The sequence below is a fragment of the Triticum urartu genome, chromosome 6 (genome assembly GCF_003073215.2).
Source record: "Triticum urartu cultivar G1812 chromosome 6, Tu2.1, whole genome shotgun sequence".
Classification (NCBI taxonomy): domain Eukaryota; kingdom Viridiplantae; phylum Streptophyta; class Magnoliopsida; order Poales; family Poaceae; genus Triticum; species Triticum urartu.
Genome location: NC_053027.1, coordinates 339,165,691 through 339,184,624, shown reverse-complemented (window position 1 = coordinate 339,184,624; position 18,934 = coordinate 339,165,691). Strand labels below are relative to the sequence as shown.

The window sequence follows — 18,934 nt, the reverse complement described above, 5'->3', positions numbered from 1 at the left end:
ATACCACCTCTGGACTTCGGACCGTCGTGCGAGGCACGGGCTTCAGGACGAACCCTTGCCCTGTTTCCTTTGCTTGCAGGAAGAGGACAACGCGGACCACATTCTTGGACACTGTGTCTACGCAAGGGAGGGTTGGCATGGGTGTTGGGACAGGCTACAGGTCAATGCTGACATCCCTAACACCATGGGCAGGTTCCAAGATTGGTGTTTCGCCAAAAAACCAAATTCTCACACAAGGCTCGACGAGGTTTCGTCTCCTTCGTGATTGATACCGCTTGGCTGACATGGAAACAACAGAATGCTAGGGTCTTCAATAGGCAACAGCAACAGCGGACGACGAGGCAATTGGTAGACTTAGTCTTAGACGAGATCAAAGAGTGGAGCGAAGCAGGACTTGGTGTTGGTGGTTTAGACCCCTTTATGAGAGAATGACTTTTTTTTTGGTGTAAGGTGGCTTCGAGCCTTTGTAGATGTTCGCATCTTCAATAGACCACTCTTATAATTAACATTCTATTTTTTATGAAAATATGGTACGCCAGTGGGGTATTGTAGAAAAAGAACAAAGTCTAAGGACATCTCCGACAGCTGTAAGATAGGTGTTGGTAAATTTGCCATTTAGGACATAACGATGATATGTCATGTAGTAAATGTAAAGAGAGAGCAAAATTGTATGTAGAATAACCAACAACCTTTGCACAAACTCCAAGGTGCAATAGAGAGAAATCACATTTATTTTCTCATCATCTATTGAATAGCTTAGATACAACCTATTGAAATAGTTGTATGATAGATTGTTGGTCGATGATATGAACATTTTATCAACAAAATTAACGTACAATCCATCGAAGATGCCTATGAGACTCCAAATCTATATGGCGACTGTTCTGGTAACGCTGGGGCAGTCTGGTAAATTCCTGCGCCGGTGGCGGCCGATGACGGTTTTGGTCTTGGTGGTCTTGGGAGCCTCGTACTCCCGTTTCTTCTTCCTCTCGCACGCGGTCGCTGCATATTCTCCCACACCCCAATTTCTGCATCTTCGTGTCCTCCGATCGCACCCAACTTCAGCAAGTTAAAGCCGTGCGTTGTCTCTACCCTACGGCCACAAACAGAGGCCTCGTCACCGGAGGGAGGCGGTGAGATCTCCCGGCGGCATGTCGTTGGATTCGGACTCCTCTTCGCAGGGCGGCGACCGCCGGAGCTTCCGGCAGATCACACGAGACCGTAACCACTCCTTTTGCTCCCCCCCCCCTCCCCCCCGCCTCTTCTGATTTTGATTTGCTTGCCTAATGTTGTCACTGGAACTGGGCCGCTGGATCTAGCTGCTTGTGGAGTTGAGAAATTGGCATGGTCGTGTAAACTTGTTGTTTAGGGCTCATAGCGGAGTAGGTTATTGTACACGTTTGTTGCCTTTAACTTTAGGTCTTCAAAATGCTTCATTACCGTTGAACTGTGAGTTGTAGTCGTATCAGCCAGTCGGGTAGCCATTTGTTTCGTTATATTTGTTGCTCGAGCATGTGCTTCTCAATATACGGAGATCATGTCTAATGGATTATGGGGCAAGCTAACACACTGGACAATCGGGACATCACATCTCTTTTTTCCCCAAGGAAACACAAAAGCTTCGCGTCTAGATGCATTGATAGAAGAAAAAGTTGACAATCCCGAGATAGGGCAATACCCTGATTATTTATAAGGTGTCCTGCTTTAGACGCGACAAGGCGCTCTGTCAGTGCCTTAGAAATATGCTCGCTTTAGGTGCCTAAGTGCCCGCTTTAGGCACGTAGGCATCAGAGCGGGTGGTGCTCGCCTTAGGTTGCTTTACCGCCTTATAAACGACGCTGATTACAATGCCACGCCCCTGCTCCTAAGTGCGAGGTGTCGATGGAAGAAGCGTCGCGAGCCACCGCCCTTGCCAACGCACCGAGACTCAGCTCGGGTAGCATTGGGCAGGCCGGTGATGTTGGGCTGCTCGCTATCAAAGATGCCCGCGTTTCTCTGCTTGAGGAGGTCTTTTTGAGTAGTAGGCAAACCATATTTCCAAATTAGAGTATTTACTTCATGTGTAATGAGGATATTATTTATGAAGAAATAGTGAGAAAATGTTTGAGCTAATATAGGTATCGAAACCCACACATTATGGGGTATGGGGAAGGAATTTCTAGGCAGCCCTTCCTAGGCAGCGCCAATACAGGTGCCGAAATCCACACATTATGGTGCACTTGGTACATATGACAGTATGGAGGAGGATCCTTCATCTGATGGTGATGAGAACAAAGCACAGATGCAGACATGGATGATAAAGACCCTAACAGGAAACGAGGTGCAGTGTCCGAGAAGCCTACCACCCTGGACGGTGTGCAGGGTGGGGCAGCATATGAAGTGGGTAATTTAGTGCATCAAGTTCAGTCCTTGGGGAATGCAGCTGCTGTTGTGCCGCCGAGCCCATCTGCAAAAAGAGATCCAAAGCATACCAACTCATCATCATCTGGAGAAACAAAGGATGACAACACATCAACCAACTCATCATCGGTGGGGCACCGCCGAGAGCAATGAGATTCTTCAGTTGGAACTGTCACGGCCCGGGCTTGCCCGCGACAGCCCCAACCGTGCTGTGTATTTTGTAAACTCAGGTGCACAAGACGCGGGTCGAAAGTTGATCTCGTGCTTTAGGTTTTGGTAATTGTTTTGTAGCCAGTAGTTCTTGTAGAAGTGGTGGATTAGGTGTGTTCTGGAACCATGATATTTAATTTAGTTTCAGTTTTTGAAGTATCACATTGACTCTTATGTTACTCTGCTGGGAATGAATACTTGGCACATGACTTGTGTGTAGGAGAGACTCAACTCGGGAGAGATATAAAACAGGGGATACTCTTCGTGACATTCAGGCGGAAAGTGACCTCCCTTTGTCATGTTGGGGAGACTTTAATGAAGTTCTCAGGCAAGATGAGCATGTTGAAGTAGGGCAAAGAACTCAGGCTCAAATAAGGGGTTTTAGGGAGGCTGTAGATGAGTGCAGCTCGTGTGATCTTGGGTATGTTGGCAGAAGCTGGACTTTTGAGAAAAAAGTTGCAGGAGGTGGCTATACGCGAGTCAGGCTGGACAGGTCCCTAGCTACTGTTGACTGCAGAAACATCTGTCGGCTGCTTCAGACCATGGTCCTATTCTGCTGTCTTTGGACCATCCCCAACACAATCAGGGACGAGCTACTCGGTAGTTCAGATTTGAGTTTATGTGGGAATCAATTGAGAATTTTAAACAGCCGTAGATAGAGCGCGGAAGGACCAGGCTACATGTTCTTCGGTTCGTGAGGGAAAAGCTTAATGGCATGGCTATGGCACTTCATTTGTGGGGCAGCACCACCTTTGGGAGTGTTAAGACAGAGATTTGGAATCTGAAAAAAATGCTTGGAAGAACTCAGAAACATTCCAATTCGCGTTGGCCGTCAAGGGAGGAGACGAAGGCCCTGAACAGGTTGATGTAATTTTATCATCGCGAGGAGACTATGTGGCGACAAGGGTCTAGAATTCAATGGTCAGCTGAAGGTGTTGTTCATGGCCAAGAGAGTCGGAGGAAATTAATAAAACGGTTTTAGTCCTGACCTCGAAGGTACATAACCAAAAGCTTCTCTCTCGGTTCCGCCCCATTAGTTAGTATAACATGTTATACTCCCTTTGGATGGGAATATAATCTCACACATGAATTTAGGTCGTCAATTTAACCAGCAAAACATGTGGCTGACTTATATTTTATGACATACAATACATTTTTGCTAATCAAATTGAAGACCTAAAAACCCGTGGCTGACTTATATCCCCATCCGGAGGGAGTAGCTAATCACATTAGGTTAATTCCACTGATTATTTCCGAGGAACAACGAGCATTTGTGCCTGGCCGGTTAATAACTGACAACATCATCACGACACGAGTGCTTACATTTTATGAAGGGTAACAAATCAGCAAAACAGCATTGTGCTTTCAAATTGGACATGATGAAAGACTGATAGAGTTGAACGACAATATGTGGAAGCTATGATAATTAAATTGGGTTTCTCTCAACAATTGGTAGGTACTGTTATGAACATGGTTTCTTCCGTATCTTTTTCAATGCTCTTTGATGGCAATAAGCTTGATGAATTTAAACCGATTCGTGGCATTTGCCAGGGGGATCCGATCTCCACACTTGTTTTTGTTAGCAGCAGAGGGCCTCACGTGCTCGTTATGAAGTCAGAATCAGTCATCACACCATGGTATTAAAGTGGCCCCTTCGGCACTTCCGGTGAATCACTTGCTCTTTGCGATGACAGCCTAGTGTTTTTCAAAGCTAGCGGTGGAGCAGCTACTTTGGTTTCCTAAGCTCTAGACAGGTATTGTCAAGCATCGGGACAAATAATAAACTTGGATAAATCCTCGATTTTGTTCAGTAAAGGGTGCCCTCAACCTATACAGGAAGAAATTAAACAAATCTGGGAAGCAAGTAATGAGTCCCTTCCTGACAAATATCTAGGAATGCCTACCAGTGTTGGTCATTCAAAGAATGGTGCCTTATCTGAAGGAAAGAGTGTGGAATAAGGTTCATGGTTGAATGGAAAAAAAATCCTTTCTTTTGGTGGCAAAGAGATTTTGATTAATTCCGTGGCACAAGCTGTCCCAATGTTTTCTATGCCATGCTGTAAGCTCCACCATGGTTTATGCCTACACATCTGAGTCTCCTGTCATATGAGGACAAGGCCAAAACACTTGGGGGTTCTCGGATTTAGAGACATTGAACTTTTTCATTTGTCTTTTTTCCCCTTGCCAAGCTGGAGACTCGTTCAAGATCCAACTGCATTAAGTGCTCACATTCTAAAGCAGTCTACTACCCTGATCATGACATTATGCCTGCAGAGGTAATCATCTGTCTCAAATTTGGCGTGCTATTATTGAGGGAAGGGCTGCATACAAAGACCCAAAGTGGTCGGACCCTTCCCCGGACCCTGCGCAAGCAGGAGCTATGTGCACCGGGCTGCCCCTTTATTATTATTGAGGGAAAGAATGTCCTTGCACAAGGGCTTATTCGAAGAACGGGAATGGTGAAAGTTCATTGGTATGGCTGCATAATTGACTTGGGATATAAGAAAGGAAATATAGCCTAACACAGACAGACTCCTAGACCAATACTAATACTCGTTAACAACGTCGATATATTTTACATTAATTGTATGTTTATTTCAGGGGTTTCCACCTTCACCGTTTATTATATTTGTGTTGCTATGGAAAAAAGGAGAATGCATTCATGATTTGTCAGAATGACAAATTATGATTCTTTCTGCTTTATCATGAATTTCCTCATGGGGGCGAGCATTCTGCATAGGAGCATTGGTAGTATGTGGAGGAAAGGATCAGCAGGGAAGGAAACACCCAATATTGGGGTGGGGGTGGGGATTACCATTCTTGCTCAGTTGCCATGGATACGGTGTTGCGACCCCCCCCCCCCCCCCCCCCCCACACACACACACACCCAACACACGCAGACAAACACTTGTTTACTGTTGATTAGGATTAGGCGAGCCTTGGTAGAATATATCTGTCAGGTGATGGTGCCCACTTTGTGCCTAGGTGGGCTACATGGCCAGCCTATTATCTCTATCCTAACCCCTGATTCCATGTCCACCTCCACCTCTGTTTGTAAGCTGCTCACATCTGCTTCTTGCCGCTCGCCTCTTCTTGTCGCTTGATTCTGCTTCCTTTTCTATTCTCTTCTTGCTGTTCTCTGCTTCAGTCGAGCGTCTAACAGAGATGATTATGGCTTCAAATGCCTAACCGGCTGCCTAGGTTGATGTTTAATACACAGATCTTGTCATTTTCCTGTGGGTGTCACGACAATAAAGGAATCATCCTCTCACGCTGTTAATAGTTGTGGGAGCCTGCAATTTTCCTGTGGATGATCACCGCTTAAATTTTTGCTATATCTTACTTTTTCTTAACTCTGATTGCTATTGCCCACAGCACACTGTATTATTTATTATTTTATCCTGATTTTGCAATTGCTGGTGCAATTTTAGAACCTGGTGCTGTGGTTCAGTTTATTTTTGTATTTATTCAAACGGTTCAAATTTCTTGATCATGCAGGATTATTATTTGAAATGCTCAGGTCGACTAGGAAGGATTCAAAATCAGCATGGAAGGTATCCTTTTCCATTGGACATGTTAACCGATCTCTGCTATGGTTTTCCTGCTATATCAAGAACTCATCCTTAGATATTTTTTCCTGATATTACAGTAGCTATACCTTACTATTTTTACTGATCATTGTAATTTGTGTACGGCTATTGTGTTAATTATGAGAAATGATTATCAGGTTTCTGATATTAGCTTGTTATGTCAAACTTTGGCCATTACTTCTTTAAATGGACGACTTCGATATAAATAATCCATTGGCAAGTTATTCTCTTATTGTGATTTAAATAGGAAAACAATAGTTAGCGCTGTCAGTTTATTAATGTCTTTGTGTGCATCAACCTCACTAGGTCTAGCCAGCTTTGCTTTAAATCCAAGGAACAGACTCTGATGAGTACGGGAAACTACACGTACAAATTTTCTATGTTGCATATCTAATGTTATATACACCTAAATGTCAAATATTGCATCGTGCAGTATTCATATGCAGTGCATGTACTGCTTATCATTTGACATTGATAATTTGCAGGTAGACAGGTGCCACATCTATGATTCCATCATATAGTCTTAGGAAACTACACATCATGCAATTTTCATAAACAGGGCATGGGCGCCATTGGCACCAAAATCATATTCCGTTGCAATTATTGATTGGCTATATACTAATTATCTTATATATATTGGTGCATATATATGAACCTTTCTAATAAGATTAAAGACACTACAAATACACTTTTAACACTTGGTTATGATCTTGAGAACATCTAATTGCTGTACCATATTTTTAATATTCACTCTAGCAAATAACCTTATAAAATTTGTATACTTTCTTTTACATAAATAATAAATATTTATGACCTCTTATAGGTTCTTATCATGGATAAGTTTACGGTCAAGATAATGTCCTACTCATGTAAGATGGCAGACATCACAGAAGAAGGGGTTTCATGTAAGTAGCCATATCTCTTTTTGGCCGTGAATTTATTTTGTGTGCAAAGACAAACATTTCTTGTACAAGTATTTCATTTTTGTGTGGAAGATCGTCATGGCTAGCTTTATTAAAATCGAGACACTGATACATCGTGTACGAGCTTACTGACGATACAGTTAGGAGGCTCATCCAACCAACTAAAAGTACGCTTATTAGAATAACTGAAATTTGCTAGCAAATGAGCTGCTTGATTATAGGAACGAAAATAATGCTTTAAAATGACCTTCTGATGTAGGTTGGAATCCTAATTGATGATCTTTTCACACTTGGAGGGGGAAAAGGAAGAAACAACAAGAATAAGAGGAATCACTCAAACAAAACCCAAGTCACACATCCACTAGAATAGTAGACATGAGATCCACAAGCATAACATGAACAATCAAGGGAAAATAGCACAAGGGTAAAGTTCTTTCCACTCCAAAGGAGATGAGGTCTTGATGATCTAGAGAGATCCTTCCCCCTTAGGAGGTCTTGATGATCCTATGATGGGGATCCTTCTCCCTTAGGAGGTCTTGATTCCCCAAGGAGGTACAAGGAGCAAAGCTCTCTCTAATGTCTCAATATACTTTGCTAGGAGGAGGGGAGGCCCTATTTATAGTCTTGGGCGAATACGAGAGGAGAGGGGCCCATGGGCCTCATGCCCGACTGTTCACGACGCGCCGGATGTCCGGGGCAAGGGCCGGATGTCCGGCCTGGATCTGCCCAACTTCTGTTGCTCTCGGACCGGATTTTTGCGTGGCGTCCGGATGTTCGGGCTGGTCGGGCCGGATGTCCGGGGCGGGGCCGGATGTCTAGCTCCTGGAGCTCTTCCAGCGCAACCTTGCTGCTGGACTTGGGCGTAGGATATCCAGGCCAGGGGCTGGATGTCTGTCCGCTGTAGCATTTCAGCGGTCTCCTTCGTCGTGCTTCTTCAACCGTGTTCTTGGGGATTTGGTCTTCATTCTGAGCGTCTCCGAGGTGGCCTTCTTCATACCTAAGCACACATAGCATTTTTGATTGAGGTAGTAGCCATGTCTCACGTGGTTCGTACGGAAGCTCGTTAAGGAGAGAAGTCACCTTTGTTTCGATAGCTCTTGCACGTGCTCGTGTCATTGGTCCAGTTGGCACTTGGAGAGACGAAGGTAGGTCGATGGGGATGACCGTAGGGTGCTCCGCATCATCTGCCCCCTTGGGAAAGATCCGTCCTCGGATCATAACTTCATCACCATGGAAGGGAGATAGATCCTTGACGTTGAAGATGTCGCTCATGTTGTACTTGTCTCGCGGGAAGTCGATCTTGTATGCATTGTTGTTGTAGCGTGCTAGCACCTTGAATGGTCCATTGGCTCGAGGTAGGAGTTTGGACTTGCGCTCATTGGGGAAGCGGTCTTTGCGTAGGTGTAGCCACACAAGATCTCCGGGGTTGAACACCATGGGGTACTTATTGATGTTGCGCTTGGTAGCGAGGCGGTGCACTTGGTACTCGATCATGCAACATGTATCTTCATGCATCTTCTTGAGGTAACTTGCTCGTGCACTCGCGTCCATGTTGAGGCGCTCTTGTAGTGGTAGCGGTACAATGTCCAATGGGGACAACGGGTTGAAGCCATAGACGACCTCGAAGGGAGACTTCTTAGAATGTCTTGCGTGATTGTAGGCGTAATCGGCGATGGGCAAGCATTCCTCCCACTCCTTGATATTCTTCTTGATCAACACTCGGAGAAGTATAGAGAGGTTCGGTTGGTGATCTCCGTTTGGCCGTCGGTTTGTGGATGGTACGATCAGAAGAGTAACTTGATGCCGAGCTTGGTGCATAACGTCTTCCAAAATTAGTTAAGGAACTTGACGTCGTGGTCCGACACAATCATCTTGGGCACTCCCTACAAAAGAGATTTGCAAGATGTGAAACATCGTCTATCTTGTTGCATAGAATAAAATGTGCCATCTTAGAGAAACGGTCCACAACGACAAATACCGAATCTTTTTCAGTTTGAGTTCTAGGCAAACCAAGAACAAAGTCCATACTAATATCTTCCCATGGTTGATACAAAATAGGAAGTGGCATATATATGCCATGGGATTGAGCGGTAGACTTAGCTTTGCGGCATATGGAGCACTGGTTGGTGTAGCGTGAGACATCGCGAAACATCTTTGGCCAAAAGTAGTTTTTGGAGAGCGTGGCGAAGGTCTTGTCGTGGTCGAAGTGTCCTGTAAGTCCTCCACCATGAGCTTCTTGCAAAAGAAACAAACGAAGAGAAGACTCGGGTATCGCAAAGTTTGTTAGTCCGCATAAGATAGCCATTCTTGAGATAATATCGCTCCCAAAAATTGTTAGCTTGACATTTGTCATAAGGAATTGCAAACGAAGTATCATGCGCATACAAGTTTTTAATGTGCTCAAATCTAATAAGATTCAATTCAAGTTGCGTAACTAACATGCACTTGCAGGAAAGAGCATCCGCTACTACATTTTCTTTACCTGAATGTACTTGATAACATAAGGAAAAGACTCAATGAATTCACTCCATTTGGCATGACGTTTATTCAACTTGGTTTGACCTTTTAAGGTACTTGTAAGCGTTTCATGATCCGTATGTAGGACAAATTCATGGGGTCGAAGATAATGTTCCCAACTATGCAAAACTCTCACCAAAGCATACAACTCTTTGTCATATATGGTATAATTAAGTTGTGCGCCGGAAAGTTTTTCACTAAAATAAGCAATGAGTCGCTTCTCTTGCATTAAGACACCACCTATGCCATTACCACTAGCGTCGCAATGCACTTCAAAAGTTTTAGGTAAGGCAAATAATGAAGCATTCGTAAGCAAATTCTTAAGCTCATCACATGCGGTAGCTTGGGAGGGTCCCCATATGAAGGATGCATTCTTCTTACTCAAAGCATGTAATGGTGATGCAATAGTGCTAAAATCTTTAACAAATCGATGATAGAAACTGGCTAGGCCAAGGAAACTATGCACTTGTTGCAAATTGGTTGGTTGTGGCCAAGTTTTAATAGCATCAATCAACTCATGAACTTGAACACCCTTAGAAGAGACAACAAAGCCCAAGAAAACAAGCTTATCAATACCAAAAGTGCATTTTTTCCATGTTAGCGTAAAGTCGCTTGTTTCTAAGAACTTGCAAGACATCTCTAAGATGTTTGACATGATCTTCAAGAGATTGACTAAACACAAGTATATCATCAAAGTATACCACAACGTAAATGCCAATATATTTGCAAAGAACATAGTGCATCACACACATAAAAGTGCTAGGTGCTTGAGATAAGCCCATAGACATGACTAACCATTCATATAGAACAATTTGGTTTTAAAAGCCGTTTCCATTCGTCACCCTCTTGCATGCGAATTTGATAGTAGCCACTTTTAAGGTTAATTTTTGAGAAAATGGTGGCACCACTAAGTTCATCTAGCATGTCATCAAGGCGTGGAATGGGGTGTCTATACCGAACGGTGATAGCATTCATGGGACGACAATCGGAACACATGCGAAAACTGCCGTCTTTCTTAGGCACAAGAATAACCGGAACAACACATGGACTTAAGCTCTCGCGTACATACCCGTTTTCCATGAGATGTTGGACTTGCCTTTGGATCTCTTTTGTCTCGTCGGGGTTGACGCGGTATGGTGCCTTAGTAGAGGTGTGTCGGAAACGAGGTCGATGCGGTGTTCGATTTCGCGAAGTGGGGGAAGTCCTGGACGTAGCTCATCGGGGAACACATCCGCGAACTCCTGCAACAAATGAGACAAACACCGAAGGTAGATGTTGTGAAGTATTAGTTCTCACCGCTTCATATTTGCACGCAATTACAAAGTGAAGAACACTCGACGGGCTCTCACTCGCATCCCTCATGTCTCTTTTCGTGGCTAAAAGCACTAAGTTTTTCTTGTTGCTCATTGTGGAGTCACTCAGTTTTTTGCTTGTGGCGCTCACTCTCTTTTTGTGGTTCATCACTCACTATTCTCTCCATGACGGGTTGAAGCTTGCTTGTCGGTGATGACTTGACTTGGCGACATGGGTCGAAGCACGTACTCCTTGCCCTTCATCTTGAAGCTATAGTGATTGGTTCGTCTATTGTGGATGATGCCGCAGTCGAATTGCCAAGGTCTTCCAAGGAGGAGATGGCATACAGACATGGGAACCACATCACACTCCAATGTGTCTTCATATACGCCAATCTTGAAGGAGACTTGAATGGTGCCGGAGTCACTTAGCCATTGGACCTTGTAGGGGCGAGGGTGCTTCTTGACCAACTGTAGCTTGGAGCATAACTCGTCGCTTGCCAAATTGTGGCAACTTCCGCCGTCGATGATGACCTTGACGGAACGTCCATTGATGCCCGCTTTGGTGTGGAAGATATGGCAACGTTGGTCTTCATCTTGTTGGTGTTGAAGTGTCAAGACCTTGGAGACAACGAGAGCGGGGCTCGAATCATTGTCACAAAAGACTTGAGCGCCTTCATCTTCATTCACTTGACGGTGATGGCCACATGCTCAAGTGCTTCCATTTCTTCTTTGCTCATGGAGTTGTAGGTGCCGTCATCATTGGCGATCATGGTGCGCCGTGTGGGACATTGTTATGTCTTGTGGCCACGGTCTTGGCAAGTGAAACATGTTGGCACAGCCCTAGCAAGTTCTAGACTACAGTGGAGAAAGAACGGAGGCAGAAGAAGCAGTAGAGAGACAGACTTTTTCCCTTGGCGACGAACGCCACCGGCTGCTCGTACAGCCCCTGGTTTTACTCAGCTCCAACTGCCTCACTACAAACATGATTACAGCCGGCTTAATAGCCCTCGGCGGCGACGCAACGCCCACGCACGCACCCTCGCTAACGGCCCCCACGTTCGGCCATGCAAACTAACTCCACCATGCACTAACAACCACGCATGGCTAGCCGAAAGCACTGGCTCTTACGCCTGCCCAGCGACACGCACGTATGCCACAGCCTAGCTATTGCCATGAGCCCACACACCCACGCCACACACGCCACGTTCCCATTGCGCCCCGCACGTCCCGCGCGCATCCGTCACGCCCGACGAGCCCGACTGCACCAGTGCGTCCCGCACGTCCCGCGCGAATCCGTCGGGCGCGCCACAGCCTAGCTATTGCCATGAGCCCACACACCCACGCCACACACGCCACGTTCCCATTGCGCCCCGCACGTCCCGCGCGCATCCGTCACGCCCGACGAGCCCGACTGCACCAGTGCGTCCCGCACGTCCCGCGCGAATCCGTCGCGCCCGACGATCCCGACCACATACGCCGTGGCTTATTCCAACACCCCCCCCCTAAGCCACGGCCTAGAGGAGTCCGTCGTCGTCGACGTTGGCGCCGGCCAAGAGAGCTTGCTCCGCCGCCGGTCCCTTTCCGCACCGAAGCTCTGTATACCAATTGTTGGCACAGCCCTAGCAAGTTCTAGACTATAGTGGAGAAAGAACAGAGGTAGAAGAAGCAGTACAGGGACAAACTTTTTCCCTTGGCGATGAACGCCACCGGCTGCTCGTACAGCCCCTGGTTTTACTCAGCTCCAACTGCCTCACTACAAACATGATTACAGCCGGCTTAATAGCCCTTGGCGGCGACGCAGCGCCCATGCTTCTAACGCCCACGTACGCACCCTCGCTAACGGCCTCCACGTTCGGCCATGCTAACTAACTCCACCATGCACTAACAACCACGCATGGCTAGCCGAAAGCACTGGCTCTTACGCCTGCCCAGTGACACACACATACGCCACAACCTAGCTATTGCCACGAGCCCACACACCCACGCCACACACGCCACGTTTCCATTGCGCCCCGCACGTCCCGCGCGCATCCGTCACGCCTGACGAGCCCGACTGCACCAGTGCGCCCTGCACGTCCCGCGCGAATCCGTCGCGCCCGACGAGCCCGACCACATACGCCGTGGCTTATTCCAACAAAACATTGAATGAAACTTGTCTTGGCAGTAGTATCTGTTGGAGTAGTTGATGATGAAGCTCTTGGCTTGTAGTTGCTTGTGGTAGGACGACTCGAAGAAGTCATTGGTTGCTTGGAACTTGACTTGTCGCATTGCTTGGTGAAGCTCGAGTATTAGTTGTTGGAGGTGCCGGGGTTGTGGAAGCTTGAGTATATGAACCATAGGTCTTGGAAGAGTACTTGAAGTTCTTGAAGTAATCTTGCACTTGTTGCTCCGCCTTGGTCGCTTGGTGCACTAGCTCGAGGAGGTTGGAGTATGGTTGGAAATCTGCAATTTTCATGATTGGATGGTTGGGTCCATTCAAGAAACGCACCATAGTGTGCTCGTCATCTTCCTTGACATTGTCTCAAATCATGGCAATCTGACTTTGTGCCTTGCTTGAGGAGTTGTAGCTTCTTGAAGAGATCACAGCTATAATGGGTAGGCACAAAACGGGCTCTCATGACATCCTTCATTTGTGTCCAAGTTGTGACGGGTTGCTCGCCTTTCTCTTGGCATCGCTCGATGACTTGCTCCCACCAAATGAGAATATAATCTTGGAATTCAAGTGATGCCATGGCTACCTTCTCTTCCTCGTCGTAGTTATGAAGACGGAATATCTTGTCCATTTTTAATGCCCAAGAGAGGTAGTCTTCGGGATCGGTGCCTCCGGAGAAGTTAGGCATGTTGAACTTGCGCTTGGCATAGCATTGCTCGTCATCATGTCGATGGTGTCGTCGCTCGTGTCTTGGAGGTGGGTCTTCAGCCTCTTGCTCTTCTTGATTAGCGTGATGCTAAGAGCAAGGGATTCGTGCTCGGTTCCTCCTTTCTTGGCGTTCCTCAACGCGAGCGGCTTCATCTTGTTGCTCTTGCCGGAGCGCTTCCTCTTGCTCACACACTTGACGGTTGTTCTCTTCGACGACGCGGTTGGCTTCTCGGAGAGCAGTTGTGCCTCAAGTGCTCGTTCCTCATGGCATTGTTGCTCTTGCTGCAGTGCGTTGCTGTCTTGGTTTTCTTGGCGTTGGCGTTGTTGAGCTTCCTCTTGGTCCATGGCATCTTGTTCTTGGCGACGATGTCGTTCGCGCTCTCGAAGGCAGTCGTGCAAACCATTGCCATGAAAGGGATTTTGTGGAGCTTGATGAGCTTGATGGTCATCGCGACGATGAGAACGAACTCATGGAAGATTTGTGTCGGAAGATGAGTTCGAAGAGTGTCGACTTGAGTGGCGCCTCTTGAAGACGAAGATGTTGAAGACGCGCAATTGACCATCATGTGTCGAAATTCTTCCATTTGGGTGGATAGCTTGGCGTCAAGATAGTCCCGATTCCTTGCTTCTGATTGGCGTAAGTCGGTGGCGAGTTGCTCGATGCGGTCACCTAAAGCTTCACTCTCTTGATGTAGAGCTCATTGAACACCGAAAAGTCGTCCTTTAGTGACGTAGTCGTGCGCTTCGTCTTGCTCCTTGAAGAGCGGGTTCGATGTGCTTGGCCTATCCATGATGATCAAGTGGAGGTAAGTAAGACATGAGAGAACAATACCAATGTTATCTTTCCTCAAGATTGTAGATGTGTCGAGTATCACTCAATATAATGCTATAACAGGAGAATTGGTACCTGGTTTGTTTCTCACACCTACAAAAGTAAAGTTTATGAAGTAGCTTGGTGAGGATAAGTGGCACAAAATTTATGTAATTGTTAGCAAGATTCAATAATTGTGAGGCGCCGGATGTCCGGGGTATCGGGCCGGATGTCCGGGGACGGCAATCTGTGGATGAATTTTGAAGATGAACTTGGGGAAAGAGAAATTTTGTGGATGTAAATGGGGAGAAATATGTGCAGAAGCTAGATCCACCCGCAACACTTCAAATTCATGGATCAAAATCAACAAAACATCATCAAACCAACAAATCACAATTTTTTTTGGTATGATTATTAATGATCTGTTCACACTTGTTGGGGGGGGGGGAAGAAACAACAAGAACAAGAAGAGGAATCACTCAAACAAAACCCAAGTCACACATCCATTAGAAGCACATATGAGACCCACAAGCATAACATGAACAATCAAGGGAAAATAGCACAAGGGTAAAGTTCTTCGCACTCCAAAGGAGGTGAGGTCTTGATGATCTAGAGAGATCCTTCTTCCTTAGCAGGTCTTGATGATCCTATGATGGGGATCCTTCTCCCTTAGGAGGCCTTGATTCCCCAAGAAGGAGGTACAAGGAGCAAAGCTCTCTCTAATGTCTCAATATACTTTGCTAACCCTAGCTAGGAGGGGAGGCCTATTTATAGTCTTGGGCGAATAAGAGAGGAGAGGGGTACATGGGCCTCATGCCCGGCTGTTCACGCATAGGTGCCGGATGTCCGGGCTGGGGCCTAGACGTCTTGTGGTTCACGACGCGCCGTATATCCGGTCTGGATCTGCCCAACTTTTGTTGCTCTCGGGTGTCCTTGGGCCGGATTTCCGAGCGGGGTCCGGATGTCCGATTTGGTATGGTCAATTTCGTCCATTCTTGCGTCGTTCTCTTGCTTGTGATTGTCGAGCTTGTGGTTGAAGTAGTCTCGTGTACGTTGCTCGGATAGTCGCAAGTCGGTGGCGAGATTGTCGATGTGTTCACCCATTGCTTGTTGCTCTTGATGCAAAGCACGTTGTGCATCAAAGAGGTGGCTGGCTCTGTGACGTAGGAGTTCATGTCGTCATCTTGCCCGATGAAGAGTGGGTTGGTAGAAATACTTGGCCTATCCATCATTCCAAGAGAAAATATGTGAGTGGAAGAAAGAGAAGAACGTATACCAAATGTACCTTGACCGAAGTTGAAGGTGGATCAATGATCACTCCAGTGTGGAACAAGGAAATAGCACAATTGGTACCAATTCTTGTCGGTTTCTCACACCTACACAAGTAAAAGCTTATGGTGGAGCTTGGTTAGGATGGTGGCACAAAATTTGATGTGAAAGTAAGCAAGACTCAATAATGTTGAAAAAGATTCACAAATTCGCAAATGTAACAAGTAGACCAATAGCAATATGTGGCACACGGGAACACAACACACGGAGAGATAAATGGGGTCGTGCAATCAAGGAATGAGCCAAAATGTGGAATCCACGAAAATGCTCTTGTTGCACAACTCTAGAGAGACGCTAGCACGATTGCACAAAAGGCGGATACGGACTTGTGCACAACCTACTAAGCAAAAATGCAACGACTTCTATCCCAAGTATGATCTATGTATGATGTGCCGATGATATGATCCAAGATGATCGAGTATGACAATCTTAATGTTGTATGATGCTATGGTTCTTGCTTATAAGCTCTTTGCTTATCCTTCCTCTTTTTGCTTAAAAGCTTGTTTGGCTCTTTTCCTTTCTGAGCTCTTTTCTCATGCAATGCTTCACGAACCAAGATAGCAATTGTGTATGCGATGACAACTTTGGGACACAAGAGATGATACCAAGATATGCACCAATAATATGTATGTATGCTATGGGAAGTATGATCACTAATGTGCACAAGTCACGTTGCCGACAATACTCACAGGCTAGTCTCGAGGGGTAAGCTACGCAAAAAGATAAGGCTATGGAGGTTGTCAATGTAATGGCAAGGGGTGGACAAAGATGTCGTCGAAGTTACCGTCCTTGCTTACGGTTGAGTGTGTCACGAAACTAAGATGAGGTTGCCGTGAAGGTCGTTGTTGACGACGCGTCCGTGGCGAAGATGAGCAGCGGTGATGTCGAAGTCGAACCGTTCCTAGTTAGCCGAAACACCCTAGGAAACGATGAACCACAACTCAAACTCTCAAAACCAAATGCGGCAAAATGTGTCGGAGTTGGTAGCGGTCAAGTGGTGGTAGTGTTGGATGTATCGAAAGGGTTGGCGGAAGTTAGGTGGTGGTGGTCGAGGGGGGTATGCGGAGGCGTAGGCGGCGGTGTATAAAACTGCAGGAATTGCAGTTTCGGCAGAGGAAGTCGGATGATCCGGGCCAGGAGCCGGATGATCCGGGCGGATCCGGATGATCCGGGTCAGGTTCCGGATGATCCAGGCGGGTCAACTCGCTCGGGGAAAGCTCGGGATGAACTTGAAAATGGGGGCAAATTCGATGATTTCGCGGATTTTTGGATGGACCGCGAGGTGGAGATGATGGGGAAAGGTAAGATCCACTTGCAACACAACAAATTCACGGATCAAAACCAACAAAACATCATCAAAACTCACAAATCACAAGAAAAATTTTTGGGGCTATTTTTGTGGGGATTTTCGAGTTAGGACGAAAAACAACAAAATCAAGCTAGAAACACAACGGGGAGGCTCCGAAATCGTGATCAACGTGGCTCTAGATACCAAGATGATGTAGGGTAGGAATCCTAGGGGCCGATCTTTCACGGAAGGAGCAGATCCCGCGATGAACACGAAGAACACAAGGGGAAACACAAGGGGAAACACGAGAGAATCACTAAACCAACAAGAAATAGTCACACATATGCTAGATCCTTGAGTACACAAGAGATCACACGATCCATGGTCAACTAAGGACGATACAAGTAGCACGATCTTCTCCGTGAGGAGGTCTTGAGGTTCTTCCCGTGAAGGGGTCTTGAATCCGCTTGGGGGATCTTCTCCGAGGAGGCGCTATCTCCGAGGAGAAGGTAACCAAGTGGATGAGCAAAGCTCACACACGAAATATGAGCTAATCCTTTGCTAACCCTAGAAAGAGGTGGTGGAGTCGTATATATAGGAGTTGGGGGGCGAAGGGTTACATGGACCTCGGCCCAACATCATGCACGCAGGCACTGTCCGGATGATCCGGATGTTGGTCCGGATTATCCGGGCTTCGGGGGTCCGGATGATCTGGGTCGGCGTCCGGATGGTCCGGCTGTGTCGTGGGCGCCGCGGGGAGGTCCGGATGTCCGGGTCCTGGTCCGGACGTCCGGGTGTGGCCGGATGATCCGGGACCGGGGCCGGATGATCCGGCTTCGTGGTGAAGCTTCGGGTGTCCTCGGGCGGGATAGCCGGATCGTCCGGGCCGTGGTCCGGATCGTCCGGGCTGGGGCCGGATTGTCCGGACGGCGGTCCGGATCGTCCGGGCTTCTGCTGACTTTGCCCTTCTTCTTCTCTGTCTTCACGTCCATCTTCCTCTTCGGATCCTCCTTGTTCCTTAGCGTCTCCATGGCTAACTCCTTGATACCTGAGTATGCACAACGTCTCCGTTTGAGGTAGTAGCCATGTCTCATGTGCATCAACGTGGAATTGTGAGAGGAGAGATGTCACCTCGGTTTCGAGAGCTCTTGCACGTGCTCGTGTCATGGGTCTTCTAGGCACTTGGTGAGGCGATGATAGGTCCATGGGGATGACCTTGGGATGCTCCGCATCACCTTCCCAATCAAAGCACCTAAGTCCACACATTCTGCAAAAATTGCTGCTGTCCCACCGTCACACTCACCCCTGCATCCACATTCAGTTTTGTGAATCTAGGGTCCGGCCTACTCCATTTATTTTCAGATATAACAGGCGTTGGGAATGAAGACTCCTGAAAATTGCTTGCAATCGATAAAACTGAAAGTGGCCACCTCCATGCTGGTGGAACAACTCCATTATGAGTAATTTGCCGCGAATCCACCACAAGAACCAGCTGCCAACTTAAAAAAGTTGCTTGAAGTTCAAAGTCGGATGCAACCTTAGCTGATTATCTGGCATAGTTAAATATGTTCCAAGTATAACCGAACCTGATCTCGGTCCTGGTCAACCATCTATATCATGACGAGACGTGTCCAGAGGTCCCTCGCATGCATGCATTGGAACAATAAATGCCGTATGTCCTCTGCTCCTGGTGGCAAACTGGACAAGCTCC

At 46.8% G+C, this 18,934-nt stretch overlaps 1 protein-coding gene across 1 annotated transcript in view; it reads left to right on the top strand.

Moving 5' to 3' along the window:
* Nucleotides 1-913: 913 nt before the first annotated feature.
* Nucleotides 914-18,934, top strand: part of LOC125516767 (SNARE-interacting protein KEULE-like) — a 65,320-nt gene continuing 47,299 nt past the window's right edge. Inside the window, exons 1-3 of the mRNA XM_048682087.1 lie at nucleotides 914-1,221; nucleotides 6,109-6,164; nucleotides 7,024-7,105. Of these exons, the coding sequence (XP_048538044.1) occupies nucleotides 1,152-1,221; nucleotides 6,109-6,164; nucleotides 7,024-7,105 (208 nt within the window). The 5' untranslated portion in view covers nucleotides 914-1,151. The remainder of the gene's footprint in view (nucleotides 1,222-6,108; nucleotides 6,165-7,023; nucleotides 7,106-18,934) is intronic.